General features: G+C 35.2%; 4 protein-coding genes across 4 annotated transcripts; 2 read left to right on the forward strand and 2 right to left on the reverse strand.

The window, feature by feature from the left end:
• The first annotated feature begins 1,127 nt into the window (after positions 1-1,127).
• LOC111808116 (DET1 complexing ubiquitin ligase) lies at positions 1,128-3,818 on the forward strand. Its single transcript, XM_023693928.2, has 4 exons — positions 1,128-1,372; positions 3,082-3,142; positions 3,291-3,352; positions 3,454-3,818. The coding sequence occupies exons 1-4, from the start codon at positions 1,289-1,291 to the stop codon at positions 3,544-3,546; spliced, it is 300 nt and encodes a 99-aa protein (XP_023549696.1). The 5' UTR covers positions 1,128-1,288; the 3' UTR covers positions 3,547-3,818.
• A 710-nt stretch (positions 3,819-4,528) lies between these two features.
• Positions 4,529-5,335, reverse strand: LOC111809156 (heavy metal-associated isoprenylated plant protein 39). The gene is made up of 3 exons (XM_023695529.2): positions 5,195-5,335; positions 5,043-5,118; positions 4,529-4,949 (listed from the first exon to the last, which is right to left on the reverse strand). Exons 1-3 carry the CDS (start codon positions 5,198-5,200, stop codon positions 4,648-4,650), a joined length of 384 nt encoding a protein of 127 aa, XP_023551297.1. The 5' UTR covers positions 5,201-5,335; the 3' UTR covers positions 4,529-4,647.
• A 2,288-nt stretch (positions 5,336-7,623) lies between these two features.
• On the reverse strand, positions 7,624-14,084 carry MDAR6 (monodehydroascorbate reductase 6). The gene is made up of 18 exons (XM_023695372.2): positions 13,888-14,084; positions 13,633-13,810; positions 13,440-13,539; positions 13,228-13,305; positions 12,935-13,006; positions 12,323-12,441; positions 12,117-12,201; positions 11,904-11,993; positions 11,001-11,102; positions 10,810-10,899; positions 10,296-10,376; positions 9,675-9,746; positions 9,477-9,571; positions 9,283-9,371; positions 9,131-9,193; positions 9,000-9,040; positions 8,236-8,406; positions 7,624-7,868 (listed from the first exon to the last, which is right to left on the reverse strand). Exons 1-17 carry the CDS (start codon positions 13,895-13,897, stop codon positions 8,272-8,274), a joined length of 1,500 nt encoding a protein of 499 aa, XP_023551140.1. The 5' UTR covers positions 13,898-14,084; the 3' UTR covers positions 7,624-7,868; positions 8,236-8,271.
• Positions 14,085-14,987: 903 nt separating this feature from the next.
• Positions 14,988-16,700, forward strand: LOC111808033 (small ribosomal subunit protein eS10z). The gene is made up of 5 exons (XM_023693806.2): positions 14,988-15,123; positions 15,442-15,490; positions 15,597-15,876; positions 16,162-16,291; positions 16,484-16,700. Exons 1-5 carry the CDS (start codon positions 15,121-15,123, stop codon positions 16,559-16,561), a joined length of 540 nt encoding a protein of 179 aa, XP_023549574.1. The 5' UTR covers positions 14,988-15,120; the 3' UTR covers positions 16,562-16,700.
• Positions 16,701-17,167: the final 467 nt, after the last annotated feature.

Raw genomic sequence — 17,167 nt, forward strand, 5'->3', positions numbered from 1 at the left:
GTTTAGAAGTATTTTTCCGTCCAATTATAAAATTTATGAATATTTTTATTAATTTATCACAATTTTAATTCTATCATTAATTGAGGTCTACCGTAATAAACTTGTTAATGAATGAAGTATATTATTGATTGAGGTATTTCAATAATAGGTATCTATCATTAATTGCTTGCATGCTCGTTCCCTATTCTATCTATGATTATTTGCATGCTCGATTGTTATTAAATCTATCACTAATATCATATCAAAATTATTAAGGATGGCACATTGATATTTAAATTTTATTTCTATAATAAAAAGCTATCACAAATGAAAATAGTAATTGTTCGTGGATATTAGACAAAAAAATTGTTCATTAACGATAGACGTAAAAATGGTCAATAATTGATAGAGTAGAAATACTCTATCTATGATAAATATAAAAATGGTCTCTTAATGATAAATGTCGGTATAGTTTATTTTATCATATAAATGAGATATTAGTTATAAGATTGGTAAATTTTAAAAAATTTATGTAATTGTAAATTATGTATTTGTGTGACATATTTTGCAAATATGGCTAATAATGTCACCGCTCGTTACAACTATCCTTGAAACTAAGCTTAAATTAGAGATATTCATAAGGTTATACGGGATGGAGAGCTTTTCCCGTCTTTGTTTCTATCCTCGCCACCTATTTCAGTTCTCATTTGCAAGGATTAAGTTCCCGATAGGAAATTTCTCCCCGTTTTTTATATGCATTTTTTAAAATATTCATTTCAAAAAATATTTTTAATAGGTAATCTTCATTTTTATTAAAAAAAATAATAATAAGTCTAATAATATTTTATAAATAAAAATAGAATATAATATTTTATTAACAAAATTTCTAAAAATTTCAAATATTTATATATAATTAAAACCGAAAAACTAAAATTATGTCCATAAGGGCAAATTGGTAATTTGGCTAGTAATAATTATTAATAAATCATTCCAACAATTATTAAGGCCTTGAAAAAAGAATAAACAGCAAAATTAAAAAGCACATATAATTATTGAAAATAAAATAAAATAAAATATAATATAATTTTGGAGAAATATTTAAAATTAAAATTACTTGGGGGGGTGGGTATAAAATTATGATTCACCGAAGGTCCACTGGTTGTTAATCCAATGGCGCTGTGATTCCTAATGAATCGCTTCTACAAAAACCACTTCTCTGCTTCCTCCTCCTCCTCTTCCTCCTCGTTCTTGTAACACAAATCTCCCTCTCTAGATTTCGAACAATCAAAATATATTCAGCGGCGTTTTGATGGGGTCTATGCTCGGTGACCTGCCGTCATATGACCCTCACAACTTCAGCCAACTCCGACCCTCCGATCCTTCAACTCCTTCTGTAAGTTTTCAGTAATGGCGGAATCATCGCGCCCTTTGTTTTCGTTCTTGTAATTGATTTCTGTAATCGTTCATGGGTTTCTTTTGTTTTCTTGATCCTGTGTGTTTTCCTCTATTTGTGATGATTGTTGTTTCGTTAAGGTAGGATGTGAATTTGTGATGAAATTTAACCTCCGCTTGATCTTCTTTGCTCTATTGTTATTTGGATTCTCCCAATTATTGTTCGCATTATTGATCTGTTTTCTGGTTGAGCGTCGTGATGTGGGAAATTTTGTTTTCGTTTTAGGACTTGGAAATTCTTAAATTCTTGGAATTCTTACATGTATGTTTTGATTACATTACAATTGAGTTCCGATATTGGTGTGTTTGATTCAGAAACCTGAAGAAGGAAGAATCTAATGAAGTTCATTAGTTTTCTATTAAACGGCAAGGGGTTGTAACATTCTATCGATTGTCCATTTCTTACACATAGATGGCTCCCCCTTTTCCCCCGAAACCAAAGAATCAAAATGGTGTTCTTGTTTCGATTGTTACTTCTTTTTTTCACTCTGTCATGGCATTTTAATCTTGTAAAGTCAGTCCTGTGAAAGAAATGATTCGGTTCCTTTGAAAGAAATGATACCAAGGGAACAAATTCTGCAAGGAACAATAACTAAGTTACTGACCTTTCAGAGAAATGATTCTGTTTACTTCTCATATGTAGGTCATCTTTAATTTCTAATGATTCTGATGCCCAAAAGTGCTTTTAGCCTTTGAGCTTGGAGCAGCCTGCAACCATTTTAAGTTCCCTCTTTGTTTGAGTATGCTTAGGTTCATTGTTTTACAACGAAAAATCCAAAATTGCAGCGACACGGATTCTTCTATACTGCAAATGAACATTCTGTGTTCCTTGTTTCTCTGATTTTCTTGAGTGGTATACAGTTCACTTTCACAGGTTTAAGCTTAAGACTCCCAATGAAATAGTTTGCATAATGTTTGAAGTCGTTCAATCAATGCTTCTTAGAAGCCACTTGTGAGATCCTATATTGGTTGGGGAGGAGAATTAAGCATTCTTTATAAGGGTGTGGAAACCTCTCTCTGGAAGATGCATTTTGAAAACCTTGAGAGAAAACCCGAAAGATAAAGTCCAAAGAGGACAATATCTGCTAGCGGTGGGCTTGGGCTGATACACCACCTTTGTGTTTTGCCTTTTGTCTTTCTACCTTCAATGGAAACATTAAGATAATGCCTTAATGCAGAAGGATTGACAAATCTAGAACCGTTAATGAGAAGTTTTTGATTGAAGAGATTCTGAAAACATCTCATCTAAGCTACCAAACGGTGTGCCCTTCTCCGAAGGGACATCATTTTGGACATAAGACACATTGAAGCAAGATATAACCAATTTTTCCTTGTAATTGTATGTACAAACTTGTGCTTGCTTTGGATATATCACCCATTTTTTGAATTCATTACAAATGAGGACACTTCACGGGTCGTCGTCACCTGTTAATTTTCCATAGATTGGGTGACTGTGTAAACGGAAGAGCTGTCTGGTTCAAACTAAATGCTTTCATTGAAGCTTAAACTGCAGTAGAATGCAACATATTTTTACAAGTGGAGTTTCCAGCTGCAAGAAGTAGAACAAGAAGATGAATTCATTTATTTTCTAACGTAACGAACGAGTCGATGTTCGAACTTCTCTGATAAGTCGGTCTTAATTTTATGTAGAAGATGATTCCTGCAACCTATCATCCTACCCACAGTAGGACCCTTCCGCCACCAGATCAGGGTAAGCAAGAACATTTGTTTCTTCATTACTCTTCCAAGGCCATGATTTTACCAACCATACTGATAACTTTGAATCTTGATCAGCAAACTGCTATCATATTCACAAAAGATCTTGGTTGTTGATACCATGTCATTGATTTTTACTGCAGTTATAGATACTGATGCCAAAAATATACTCATACGCCACATTTATCAGCTTACAGAAGAGAAGGTTAGTACGCTTTGATATGAAAAACAATGTATATATGGGGTGAGGTTGTGAGAGCACTCACACATTCCTTGTGGACTTTTCCCTAATCTTTGTAATGGCAGTCAAGAACAAAGAGACCTGCAGCTGAACATCCGGTGCCGGAGCATGGAAGCAAGCAACCAAGAGCATCATCTACTACCAACGCTTCAAATTGAGGTTAGGCGGACATTTTCTTCCAACAATGTAGAATCTGTTGTACGTTGTGAAAGATGTGTCCTGTATAATGCAAGCGAATTGCCTGCTCACTGAAGAACAAACAGGTCGGCCCCGACATTTAAATGCTGTATATAGATTTTACTCCTACTAAGATTGTCCTAAACTCAGCCACAGCATATTGTTCTCAATATCATAAACTTGGTTCAAGTATTGTAACTATTTTGTCTCTAAATTTTTGAGTTTGATCAATATTCGTTATTGAGTTTTCTAATTTGTTTCGTTTCTGTTCTTGGAACTTCAAAACATTTAGTTTAATTGTTGACTTTATAAAAAATAGTTGACTTGAATCGTGGGCTTACCATTTAGTAGATCATGCCTTTGTGTAACAACCCAAGACCACCGCTAGTAGATATTGTCCGCTTTGACCCGTTAAGTATTGCTGTTAGCCTCATGGTTTTAAACCTTGAGGGGAAGTCCGGAAGGAAAAGTCCAAAGAAGACAATATTTGCTAGCGGTGGGTTTGGGTTGTTACACCCTATTACCATAGTTTTTGGTATTTCAGCCTTCCATTTCCTATTTCTATGTGATTGAAGAAACGAACGGGTTTCTCCCTCTTCGACTTGACTAGAAGTAACAAGTCTCAATAAGCCATAGCAATTAGGCAATTCGTTAAAAGAGATATCTGATCGTGTCTTTCAATATTGACTTCTTTCCTTTTCTCTTGTTTTTAATGAATCAAGATAGTCAAAATCTTCAAATGTCTGGACTATTGTATAATTTAAGATCATTTATATAGGCGAGTCATCTTCAAATGTCTGGACTATTGTATTAATTTAAGATCATTTATATAGGCGAGTCATGCAATATTTTAACGTCGTATCCACCAAAATCGTCTTGAAACGTGTCCCTCCTTGTTCTTCTTCGTCGTATAGATGGCCTTTTGAGACAATACTTTCAATCTTAGCTAGTTTAATCCAAAACGCTCATCAAAGTCTATACTTCTTATCATTCAAAAGTCGATCGAGAAACGATTCAACCAAAAGGTATGTCACAACTTGAATTGGGACGATATTCAGTCTCAAAAACGTTTATTGATCCATTCAAGATATGACACAAGAATTAGGATTCTCCTCTACACTATACACACGGTAATAAGGAGCATAGGAGGGATAACCATTGTTTTTGCACCATTTAAGGATCTCTTCATTCAGTTCATCTGGGGTCTTCGGCGGTGCTGCCGGTGCTGCCGGTGCTGTTGGCTTCTCTTCCTTCGCCGGACCGACGGTTAAGATATCGGCGTTGGGCCAATGCTTTCTGAGCTTCGCAACCACACCAACTGGGTCTACATCCCCAATTACTGTCAGCTTATTGTCCTTCATATCCATGGCGATCGATTCAACCCCTGCAAGTCGAAACAGAGTAATCTCCAGAATCAGTTCATCTCTCAAAGAAGAAGAAGAAAGAAGAAGAAACAAATGCAATCGTAATCGATTACCTTGAAGGGAGGAGACTGATTTCAAGGCCTTTTGCTTCCCTCTGTCATCGTGTAAGTCCAATTTCAGCACCACTTTCTGCACACACAAAATTGCTCTGTTAGTTTCAATGAAAACAGAGGAATCAGTAAAACAGAGCACAAACGAAACTCACAATCATTCTGAGTTGGGTCTGAGAATTTCCACTGTTGAAGAAGAAGAAGAAGAAGAAGAAGAAGAAGAAGAATGGGTTGAAAAGGTTGGAGGGTGTGGATTAAATAAGAAGAGCAATCCAATGTGAACGTTTTGAATTTGATAGGAAACAGAGAAGGAAAGGAGTATTGAGCTTCCTTGGGGGCCACGGTTCATGAACTTATCCTAGTCCACGCCCACAAACTCATCTCTCCACTCTTCCCACTTGGGCCTTTCCTTTCATTTTCGCTATCTCTCCGTTTTCAAACCCGACATTTTAACATAGACCATGAAGTCATTGCTCAACTCTTCTCTTTTATTTTCGTTCTCTCTCAATTTTCAAACCCGACATTTTAACTGTTGAGATTCAAGTTTAGTATTGGTCAAGTGTAGTCTACGCCCACAAAGTCATCGCTCGAGCGTTGCCACTTATGGCCTTTCCTTTTATTTTCGATATCTCTCAACTTTCAAACTCGACATTTAAACTGTAGAGATTCGAGTTTAGGAACAACATAGACCAAAATGATACTAAATTCAAGAATTGGATATCTAATAATATTAAAATGAGTATAATCCAATAATAACTAATACTTTGGTCTATTTTTGTACTTTTCAAAAAGATATGAATCATGTTTGATCGTTTTTATTATTTAAAGAAAGGTTTAAAAAATGTCACGTTTCTAATTTTAAAAGTTTATTGTTGACTACTTTTTAACACGTTTAAATAAAATAATATCAACAAGTTTATTCCATAAACAAAGTTATCAAAACAATCATTTATTTATTTTTAAAAAAATGAATCTAATAATATAATGTTCTTGTTTGTTTCATAGATGACGTAAACTCAAAATCCATTAATTAAATTAATTAAATAATATAATAAAAATATAAAAAAATTAGAAATCAGTGACTCTAAATTCTTACTATTGTGTCTATTTAATTATTATACTTAAAAAAAAATTAAAATTTTAATTTGGTCCATTAGATTTATGTCTCATATTATTCGAGGGTCAAAGTTGGTCACAATCACAGGAAGTTGTTCACGGTCATAAATTTTCAAAAATAGCATTAAAAAATTTGAAGGTAATCTATAGGCGGTCGATAAAACACGTCATACATTGACGGTATAGATTTTTTTAAACATTTTTTTATAAATGTGCTTTGTCCGTTGAGACCTTTTCAAAAACAAAAATGTAAGAGACTGATGACTTTGACCAAACAGACGACTTTGAAACGGCAAGTCTTCTACAACTTCATTATCATCACATTAATGGAGGAATTTCACAGAAAATTCAAGACTTCTCTGCTTACTTTTCTTCCATCCTATCACTAACTCATTTTCAATCTCTTATCTAAATATTTCAAAATTATTCCTGGGATGAGTAGATCGATTGTAAGCAATTTTTTAGGCATGACTAAAGTCTAGATGGTTCGTGGGTGTTACTGATTAGGTCCAATAACACCCATGAAATTGTTCGGTATTATGCATCGATTGTAAGCGATTTTCTAGACATAACTGAAATTGAGCTCAGTTGCAAGTGATTTAGAAACTATCCAGTATTTCAAAGTTCAAAAAAATAACTTTATGAGAACAATTTTTTAAATATCTTTATACCAAGAAAAATATAGATTAAAGTAGTTTGATGAACAAATTTTTTTAGAAAATAAATACGATCCATATAGATTAAAGTAGTTTGATTAACAAATTTTTTTAGAAAATAAATACGATCACTTGGATAGTTAATATAAATTCACTACCTTTATGAAAAATAATTGACGATGCAGAATAGTTTCTATATGTTGGCATGGCTTAGTCAGTTATTCTCGCAATTCAGATAAGATTCGGACCGGGGTTGGGTTAGGTCTCTGAAAGCATAGCTCTTGCCTCCCTCCTTGGAGCTCGTCCATTCCTTGGGTGATCCCTTGCTCTCACGTCTGAGTATTTGCTTGTCGTTTAGGCTGGTGAGTGAGATTTCTGCTCATTGCGATACTAAAAAATTTCATCTCAACTACTACCGTGCTACTACCGTGGGAGAATTAATGGGAGAATTAAGATGTTATTAAGCATAATTGTTTCTTAATATTAAATATGGTATTTTTAGTAACTATAAGATAAATTTATGATTACAAATTCATACAATATAAATTGCTTTTGCTTTGAAGTATAAATTTAATCAGTGTGAACATAAAAGTTTAATCATTAGACATGTTCACATTCATAATGAATTATAGATCATTACCAACCAAACTCTCACAAAGATATACAATAAATTTATGATGAAATTAAAAAATAAATTTTATGATAAATACTAAAATGTCATCAGTATATGAATTTTTTTTATATAAAAAGAAATAATCTCATTTTTCATATCATTCCAACATTATTGACTCAAATCTGTCGCTCTCTCAAAATTGTGTGCAAAACCAATATTCTGAATTTTATTCAATTATAATTTATATCAGCCAAACAACCAAAATACATATGGAGAAGATAACAACCAAACTTAAAAGGTTAATAGAATTTGTGTTCATATGAAGTTTGAGGCAAAATTAAAATTAGAAAGGAACTAGGAATAACAAAACATGCTCATACTCGTGCATCTTTAATTCTGCTCAACAACTTTGCTTATTTTGCATGTGCATCGACTCCGAAGTACCTACAAAATAACAAATTCAATTAATTTCAATACTAACATAATAATTTTAAATCATAAATGATTAAACTTATCAAGAACTAACTCTACACAACTTCTATTCCAAACAACTGATTTTATGGAACAAATTAAAGGTGGAATAGCCAAATTCGACCCACTAGAACTGTTTCAAACTGCTGGTGTCACTGCTGCCAACAAGCTTATGAAAATGATTCTTTTTTTTTTTTTTTTTTTTTTTTTTTTAATTAAGCACTTGAAAAGGAAATTCATACGCACGCTAAATCCTGAGGCTGATATTCTTTAGTCTTATGATATGATAAGAGAAATTGTGTGTTCAAAATCGATCTAAGGAAAGAGAATAAGCAAATACCTAAGAAAAATGAAATGTCAAACATTTCAGTCTAAATCAAACCGAAGCTCCAGCCTGTTGCAGGGATGCTCGGGCAATATCCAGTGCTTCCTCGACTGAAGACGCACTTTGAAGTTTAGCTTTATCAACAGAAGGTTGGAATCTTGCAAGTTTAGGAAGGAGTTCAAATTCCTACAATAACCATATCATTTCAACGTTAGTTTACTAATAATAATAAGAAAAACGTTCTGGTAAAGAGAAAAAAACAGTTGAATTTATTCTTTAAACTACGTTATTTCTGTCTATTTAGTTCTGAACCGTAAATTTTTTATTTACACCTTAGTAAAGTTCATGTGGTGGTTAATACAGTTACTTGAATATTGACATGACGCATTATTAAATTAAGCAATGATGATTTGACTCAAGGTGACACAAAAAAGTAGATTGACTAGATAAAATAAGAGAAAGTTGAGCCAAAAAAGAATTAAGTAGATAAAATGCAATTGAATCTTGTGGCCTATTAACCATTTGTTTTATTGACCTATTCCCTTGTACCATACTGTCGCTTAAACATAATTTAAAGTTCAATGAAACATTCCACGTTGAAATCTAAAGCTATTGAAATTTTATTCAGGCTTAGGAACCAAACTGACATGACCATCAAAGTTTGAAACTCCATTTATAATTTTTTTTTAAAAGTTGCATGGTTTCATATGTGCGTGAAAAAGAAATTCTCCAAGAATGATTGGACCAAACTAAAAATGATAAAAATAACCCTGATTTACCTCCGGGCTTCCGCTTTCAAGAAGAACCCCTTTTAATTTACCTGTGTGCCAGATAGAGAAACCTTGTCATCGACATGATGTTAAAGTTATAGAAGGATAAAAGGTATAGAAAGAATGAGTGCGATATATACCAGAATCAATCCAAAAAGTAGCAATCTTAGGATCAAAGTTCCCAATTTCGACTGTCTCGCCAACTGTGAAGCGAGGGATTAGAGTCAGAAGACATAATGATTAGGTAAAGATAAAAATCCGTACTGGGGGGGGGGGGGGGGGAGCATCATACCATTATCCCCAAAAAATTGCCACCATATTTTCCTAGGGCTCCCTTCGTATTCAAACACCCTTGAGTAGAAATATGGAAGATAATCGTATCTGTTTAAGATAGTGTGAAGGATGAGTACGCTATTGAATGACTAGTGAATAAAGAAACTCAGTTTAAGATCAAATGATAGTTTCAAATAAAATTGTCCAATTTACATTTGAGTATGAGCAGTTAGTAAGGATTTGACACAATGCTGAGCCGATCGACGAGCATGATCCACATGTTCGACCCGAGTTACACGATCATACAGCTGTTTTATTTGAATCACAGTCATTATCTAGTTGAAAAGGAGATTGAAGAATAAAGGCACTCAAGAGGAAGAAGAAGACAAAGAAAAAAGAGAGAAAAACAACCTTTAACGGGAATGCTGCCACATCTCCAACTGCAAAAATTCCTGGTATCTTAGTTCTGAACAGGCCATCAACCTAGGTCCAAAACGTATCTTAGCTTCTTTTTACATGAAAAGAAATCATTTCCTAGGATATTTTCGTGTTCATGAAACAATTTATGATTGACAATTTAAGGGAAGCATTATCCGCAATTAAGTTCCAAAAAGTTTACATAACCTCACACAAGAATACACAAAGAATAAAGCTAAATATGATGCACAAACCAAAGTGATATCCCTGACCCGTCCCTAATGGCCCAGCGAGAGACATGTAAACGGAAGTATCTCTTACCTAGGGAGAAAATAGTTATCCCAACCCTAACGAAATAAGCATAGGATGTAACTTTCAATTCAGTACAAAAGTTTGGATGATATGTTCGGACGATATTGTTCCAAAACCTAGATTCTTAAGTTATTTTGAAGATAAATAAGGCATGTGAAACTAATTAAACTACATCTTGATTAACTATAAATAATTATTACCGCAGTACAATATCAATATGCTAAGATTACAGAAAGGTGTCATTCCTTTAGGAATTGGGACGAGTATAAAGAATGAAGAATCTCCTTCATAACATTAGTTTACCTGTATGCCGCCAACAGTGCTATTCAACCCCACTTGCTCAAACGGACTGACAGCAGGCTTCGCACCAATGCCTATTACTACCTGAAAAAATATTAATGGAAATAAGACCATATCGATGCACCAGAGTTCTAATTAACATGTGCTGTTAAAAGCTGCAAAACTGAACCTTTAGAATTAATCAAACACATGGACATTTAGAGATAAAGACCACTCAAGTATTTTGGGTGAATACCCTAGCCTACTGGCTACAAGGAACAATGGAAGAAATCCCAATAATGAGGAGATCTTTCCACTGAAGCTAGACTTTCAGTTGCTATTGCGTATATATATGACTCTCTAAGAAGGAAAGAAAAAGTCTTTTTAGACCATGAGAAAACAGGTTGACTCTGGCATTTTGCTGGAAGGTAGGTCTAGAGTTTCAGATTTGTAGAAAGGATAGCTATATGGTGGCAGGCTATCCCCGCTTGAAGTTCATAATAGACAGTAAAGAGAAGAATCAAATGAACATAAATACCGTGTCTGCTTCAATGGAGGATCCATCCTCAAGTCTAACAGAAGAGACCCGACCATCTGCACCAGCTTCCAAATTTTTTATGGAGGCCCCCTGATTAATGGTTAAACATAGTGATGAATAGAACAAATTATTTGAAAATTGCTAGGCTGTAGTGGTGATAACCGAGAGAGAGAAGAGAGAGAGAGAGAAACCTTTAAGAATTTGACACCATTCTCCTGGTAAAATTCTTCATATTTCCTGGCCAGCGAAGGAGTAAAAAGTCGTTGCAATAGATGATTCTCGGGAAATATGATCTATAGTATTTCAAACCAAGTGGAGAGAAGTTAAAGAAGACATCAAAAGCATTGAAAATTGAATCCCCGAATAGAGAAGGATGATTAAATTCTAAGAAAAATGAACATATATGTCCCATCGGGGAGAACTCATTCACAGTCCTATATGTAGTTCCATGATCTTATTCCCAATTTTGCGTAGTTAATTATGTGATCATTTCCACTGACATGCAGAAGATACTTCTAGGATCATATTGGTGCTTGACATTTCAAATCTTCGCATAGCTACGGTAATGTATGCATATATATTGATTTATTAATGTTTCTATATAGATAAACATGCAAATTTAACATAAAAACAAAATATACTTCGCTATAAAGATTCAAAGTTAAGCCAATTGACGATATTTGAATTTTATTAGATATAGAAATTTTAATTGCCTATGACTAGAATATGTCATTCTAATACTTTAGGATTGATCAATATATAAGAATTCAGTCTATAAGAAAACCTCTATTCTTTTCCCTAATTTTTAGGTTAAATATTTTATTGAGCTATGTCTAGCTGTATCCAAACCGTGTTTGAGCCATGTCAAAAATTAGGGGAGAAAAATAATTCAGATGCATTTCTTAGTGTGTTCGTTTGTACCCATGTCTAACACATGTCCGTGCTTACTATCTGATATCAGTTCAATCAAATGAAAGAATAGTGCAACAACAGATGAGGATTAAATTAGGTGCACTGCGCACATAACTTCCAAATTTTCTCTCAAAAACAAGCTAGTATAGTGAACAAAATTCAAGCTATAGAGGAGTCCATACTGTTGTATCAAGTTTCCAACCAACAGCTGCCGCAGCGACCTCCATACCAATGTAACCACCACCAACAATAACCACCTTTTTTGCTTTCTCCTGGAAAGGAAATGGAAGTCAATTGGTGTCACAAAAAGTAGACTGTAACTTCTGGAGAAAAGAATTTACACAAGGTAGGAGTGTGTAAGTGAATGTGCAATACAAGAAAAAAAGGTGAATTACCAATGAGGAAATTAGTGAATCTGCATCTGCAACATCTCGGATGTAGTGAACACCCGGTAGCCCACCCCCAATTCTATCTGGAAATCTGATAACAAGATAGCAGCGGTAATGAAGCTTTTAGATACCTATTTTTATAGTGAAATAGCACTGATCAATTACAACATGTTCTTAAAGAACTGTAATTGAAAAGGAAAGAGTAGAAGCACCTCGAGGCTGTACATCCTGTTGCTATTAAAAGCGCTCCATACTTGAGCAGTTTTCCCGAATTAGTTTTCAGGGTTTGGTTTTCTATGTCAATACCCGTAACTGGATCTTGATAAAATGTCTGAAAGGCAAACAAAAGTGAGTACACAATGGACAAAGCTCGGAGCCACAATTTAAAAAAGGAAATGAAAATATCTATTTGCAAGATGCAATTCGGGGAAGATCAGTCAAAACTTCATATTGCAGATCAACAATAACATATACGCTCATCATATGCAAGTGTAACTTTTACTCAATCCATGTATACAACTCCAGAAAATACGTCTACAGATCATTCAATGGTGACCCTTACTTCATATCTGGCATGAGAATAATATACTTGGAATCATAACACTAGCAGCAATAGAAATCAAGAACAACCTTAAACGTTTGAAAATAATACAAAATCATTCCTAATGATTGTTCATAACAGTTATATTATTAGCTATAATGATTTGGTAGCAATATCTTAATCTAGCGTTCCAGAGGTTTCTCTACAATTTAACGGAAACTATAAAATACATAAGTGAAAGGTTCTGCACACGAAAATGTTAAAAACATATGATGACAATTACCTCAATACCTTTATCCTTGTACCATTCTGGCGTTTGTCTTTCCCCACCAGATCCAACACAAGTATGAAACCCCTATAAAAAAAAATTTAAAAGTAAAATCGAATGTACTTAAGATTAGATTAAAATTATCCAAGGCAAACAAGTGCAGAGTTCAGTTTGATTTTTGCCCTCAATAAATTCCGGAGTTCACTCAGTGACCAAGCTAAGAACATAGAAACAGAGAAATTGCAAATCATGTTCAAGAGATTGAAAGCAAATGTAAACTGTAATCTCCAAGAGAAATTGTATCTTACAGGCAAGCGAGCTGGTTTTTTATCAAGAGGAAACAAGTAACCTTTTGTCAGAGCCGGACGCTCGTACGGCGCAACTGCCTGCAATAGAATCAGTGCCAAGAAATTACTTTACGATAAGTTCACAATTCGAAATGGGGAAAACAACCTAATTCGATACCTTCGTTGTCTACATTAAAGAATTTATGCTGGAACGAAACTGTAAGCCAAATTACCTCCTTAGTTACTATACAAAGCCGTCCATCCGCCATCCCGTGCTCGACGAAAGTACGAGCCGCATAACCAGCAGCATTGCCACCACCAACAATCACAAACCTACAAGAACAAAAAAAGCAAAAACCACAAAATTCACCATCCACCCCGCAAGATCCAACAAAATCTGGAAGAAAAGAAATGAAAAACACGGACTCTCTATTCTCGTTAGCGAAATCCGAGGAGGCAACAACGTAGCTTCTCCGGAAAGATCTGAAAGAAACAGAAGATTTCGGCTGAGCTCTAGAAAAGGAACCAGAGTGCGGACACCATAGAGAGAGACCGTGCTTCAGCGACACAGAATTCGATGCAGCTGCCATCATCAATCTACGAACTGCAAAAGCTCGTGCAAAACAGAGCGATCGGCGATGGAAGATCGATCAGAAAAACACACAAGTGAAGAGTACAAACCTGGAAACATGGAAATTGGTGAGAGAGACGGCGTTGGTTATATAATCAAATCAAGAAAGTGGAATAAATTATTGAGTAGCGAGTGATGGTGGCTCTAGAGAGCTTCCAAGGGTCGCGAGTGACTATTGAGGGTTGAATCGCTGCACCATTACGGGTTGCTACACGCCCGCCATTTCACTTCTGCAGCGCCACTGACAATTTTTTATTCTCGCTCCTCTCGCCTATTTGCTCGTTGGGTGCCGCGTCCTAAACGATGTCGTTTCCCCGCGAGGGAGGAGCCGATTTGGGCTCGGCCCAAGAAGAATATATTTCCGAAAATTTGTTTCTTTAATACATTTATTTCATTTTTTACTTTTATCAAATATTATTTAATAATTGATGATTAATTTTTATATATATATATATATATATATATATATATATATATATATATATTAAGAGATAAATTTTAAGAGTTTTAAGATTTAATTTATTTAATTTATTAAGAGATAAATTTTAAGAGAAAAAAAAATCAAATTTAACCATATATTTAAATTTGCATTTGGATATTTTTGTTACCAGTCATTCTTTGTAAACGCATAGGTAAAGTTAAATACTAAACGTGACCATACTAATTTTTAGAACAATAAATCAAAATTTATTTTTTCTATTAGATAAACACGACTCTCCACAATGGTGTGATATTATCCACTTTGAGTAGAAGCTCTTGTAACTTAGCTTTAGGTATCCTCAAAATGATCATTCTCTAAATTCGTCGACGTGGGACTTCATCCAACACCTCCCCTCAAACAAAGTATGTCTCTCCTTAATTGAGGTTCAATTCCTTTTCTTTTGAAGTCTTAGTCATTTTTTTACTATGTCTTCAAAGAGTCTCGACTCCTTTTTCTTTTGGAATTATTTATTCGACATTTAAGAATTCGATTGAAATAACTAAATTTAGGGCAAAAGACTAAAGACTGGCATATAAATCATCCAAAGAATGACGTCAATAAAATTATATTTTATTTTAATTCCAAACACGGGGGTTAACAAGTCTCAATGTTTGGGCCGTGGCCCGTAACCAGTACGAAAGAAGACAATGGGCCGGAAAGCCCATAAGTTGTCTATTCATTGGATGGGTTATAAGTCAAAGTTTCTGAGTTTTAGGGCTTTACGCTGTGAAGGAAGATTGTGAAAGGGTTTCTCTCTTAGCTGCCGCTTCTTCCTGCCGCCGCCGCCGATCACTCCGTCGAAATGGTACGTCGTTTATCCTTTACCCGTACATTGAACACCCAACTTTATTCTTTTGTTCAACCAGAAACCAATGGAAAATGTTAGTGAGATTTGAAGGAAATGTAATTAGTTGTTAATCTCGTTGATGGCTCGTTCATTCGCACCATTCATCAATGCGTTTGGTTGGTTTTCGATTGGGATTGGGTTTGGGACTTTGGATGTAATTAGTGTTACCGGCCTGAACTCTGAATTCTGAAGTGTTTTTATTTTATTGTTCATGATTTTAATCGACTCTCAACGGGGAGTAAATCTGTTTAAACAATCCGAACGTTGTCTTTTTAGATCATTTCAGAGAAGAACCGCCGAGAGATCTCGAAGTACCTATTTCAAGGTAGTGAATTTTACTTTCCTGTGCGTTTGTTGTGGTTAGGGTTTTTTTTCCTTCTTTTTCTCTTCGTCTGTTTGTTTATTTTTTGTTTGTTGCTGTTTTATATTAGAGGGAGTTTGCTATGCGAAGAAGGACTACAATCTAGCCAAGCACCCAGAAATCGATGTGCCAAATTTGCAAGTGATAAAGCTGATGCAGAGCTTCAAGTCTAAGGAGTATGTTCGCGAGACATTTGCCTGGATGCATTACTACTGGTACCTCACGAACGATGGCATTGAGTTTCTGAGGACTTACCTGAATCTCCCTTCAGAAATTGTCCCGGCTACCTTGAAGAAGCAAGCCAAGCCAGCTGGTCGACCCTTTGGTGGCCCATCTGGAGACCGCCCACGGTAAATCTTCTGCTGCTTTGCATATGATGGATGATTTCCATACTTATGCTTATTGGTTTTTCCTGAACTTTGTGCTGGTTTTAGCTTGTTGATTTACTCTGTATCATTACTTTATGTTGGATAATTTTAGTTCTAAATGGTCTACTACTGCTTTGACTAGATTGGATTTGGAAATTTATCCGTTTACCTTGGTATTACGGGTCTACTGATTCTGCACTTTGCTGGTCTCTGAATCATTTTGTAGTTTGATTTTGATTATCCTTTTATCCTCTTACTTTTGAATAGTGGCCCATCAAGATTTGATGGGGAAAGAAGATTTGGTGACCGAGATGGCTACCGTGGAGGTCCTCGCGGATCTGGTGGTGATTTTGGTGATAAGGGCGGAGCCCCTGCTGATTACAGACCTTCTTTTGGAGTAAGCTATTTTACCACTCCTAGGATTAGCCAACTCTTGATATTCCTATTTAAGTTAGATTTGTTTGCTATGCCAACTAAGAGATTGTTTGATCTTGATATTTCGAATCTTAGTTACAGTTCACTCTCCCAGTTGGGGGTATCAAAGTCAATAACTTTCTAATTGCTGTTTATTGGTTCTTTAATATTGTAGGGTCCTGGAGGAAGGCCTGGCTTTGGCCGTGGAGCTGGTGGCTATGGTGGAGCACCTGCACCATCAAATCTTGAATGAGGGAACATCATAGGTGTATGGGATTGTTTTTGTTAGTTTTATTTTCGAAGCATGTTGAATCGAAGATGTTAAATTAAACTCATGAGATCATATCAGTTTTGTTTGCCTATAATCAATTGTCAGATCTTTGATTGCTGAAGTCTTTTTGATGCCCCCTCTCCTATTGCTGATTCCCAAAACTCTGTTCTCACCATCGTTTAGATTGTGAATTAATCAACTCATCCCAGAAGCATTCTAGTTCACTGCCTGCCTCATCCATTTTCATTTTCAATTTGTTCTGCCCCCTCTCCTATTCTAGTTCACTGCCTGCCTCATCCATAGTAATCAAATAGCATTGGCATACATGTGAGTATTACATGCGAGTATTATGTCTGTGGGAAGAGGATGATTAGCCCATGTGAAATCTCTTCAAATGAATTTGACATCTCCATGAACTGGAGGGGGGAAGAGCCCTGGAACAATGGTGTGTATGCACTTTTGTTACTTTTGCGGGCTTTGATGTTATGCTCCAAGGAATGCGACCATGAATCTGTATGTACTTTGTGTACTGTACGGTGCATGTGAGTATTACATGCGAGTATTATGTCTGTGGGAAGAGGATGATTA

This window comes from Cucurbita pepo, chromosome 13 (genome assembly GCF_057944985.1).
Source record: "Cucurbita pepo subsp. pepo isolate OVF chromosome 13, ASM5794498v1, whole genome shotgun sequence".
Taxonomy (NCBI): domain Eukaryota; kingdom Viridiplantae; phylum Streptophyta; class Magnoliopsida; order Cucurbitales; family Cucurbitaceae; genus Cucurbita; species Cucurbita pepo.

Excerpts from the sequence above, each read along its gene's own strand:
- LOC111808116 (XM_023693928.2), top strand. The coding sequence starts at position 1,289 with ATGGGGTCTATGCTCGGTGACCTGCCGTCATATGACCCTCACAACTTC. Across the intron at positions 1,373-3,081 it reads CCGATCCTTCAACTCCTTCT|AAGATGATTCCTGCAACCTA; the intron begins GTAAGTTTTCAG and ends AATTTTATGTAG. Across the intron at positions 3,143-3,290 it reads CCTTCCGCCACCAGATCAGG|TTATAGATACTGATGCCAAA; the intron begins GTAAGCAAGAAC and ends TTTTTACTGCAG.
- LOC111809156 (XM_023695529.2), bottom strand. Across the intron at positions 4,950-5,042 it reads ATCAGTCTCCTCCCTTCAAG|GGGTTGAATCGATCGCCATG; the intron begins GTAATCGATTAC and ends TTCGACTTGCAG.
- MDAR6 (XM_023695372.2), bottom strand. Across the intron at positions 9,572-9,674 it reads TGGCAGCATTCCCGTTAAAG|CTGTATGATCGTGTAACTCG; the intron begins GTTGTTTTTCTC and ends CAAATAAAACAG. Across the intron at positions 9,041-9,130 it reads TACTTTTTGGATTGATTCTG|GTAAATTAAAAGGGGTTCTT; the intron begins GTATATATCGCA and ends TCTGGCACACAG.
- LOC111808033 (XM_023693806.2), top strand. Across the intron at positions 15,491-15,596 it reads CTCGAAGTACCTATTTCAAG|AGGGAGTTTGCTATGCGAAG; the intron begins GTAGTGAATTTT and ends GTTTTATATTAG. Across the intron at positions 15,877-16,161 it reads CCATCTGGAGACCGCCCACG|TGGCCCATCAAGATTTGATG; the intron begins GTAAATCTTCTG and ends ACTTTTGAATAG.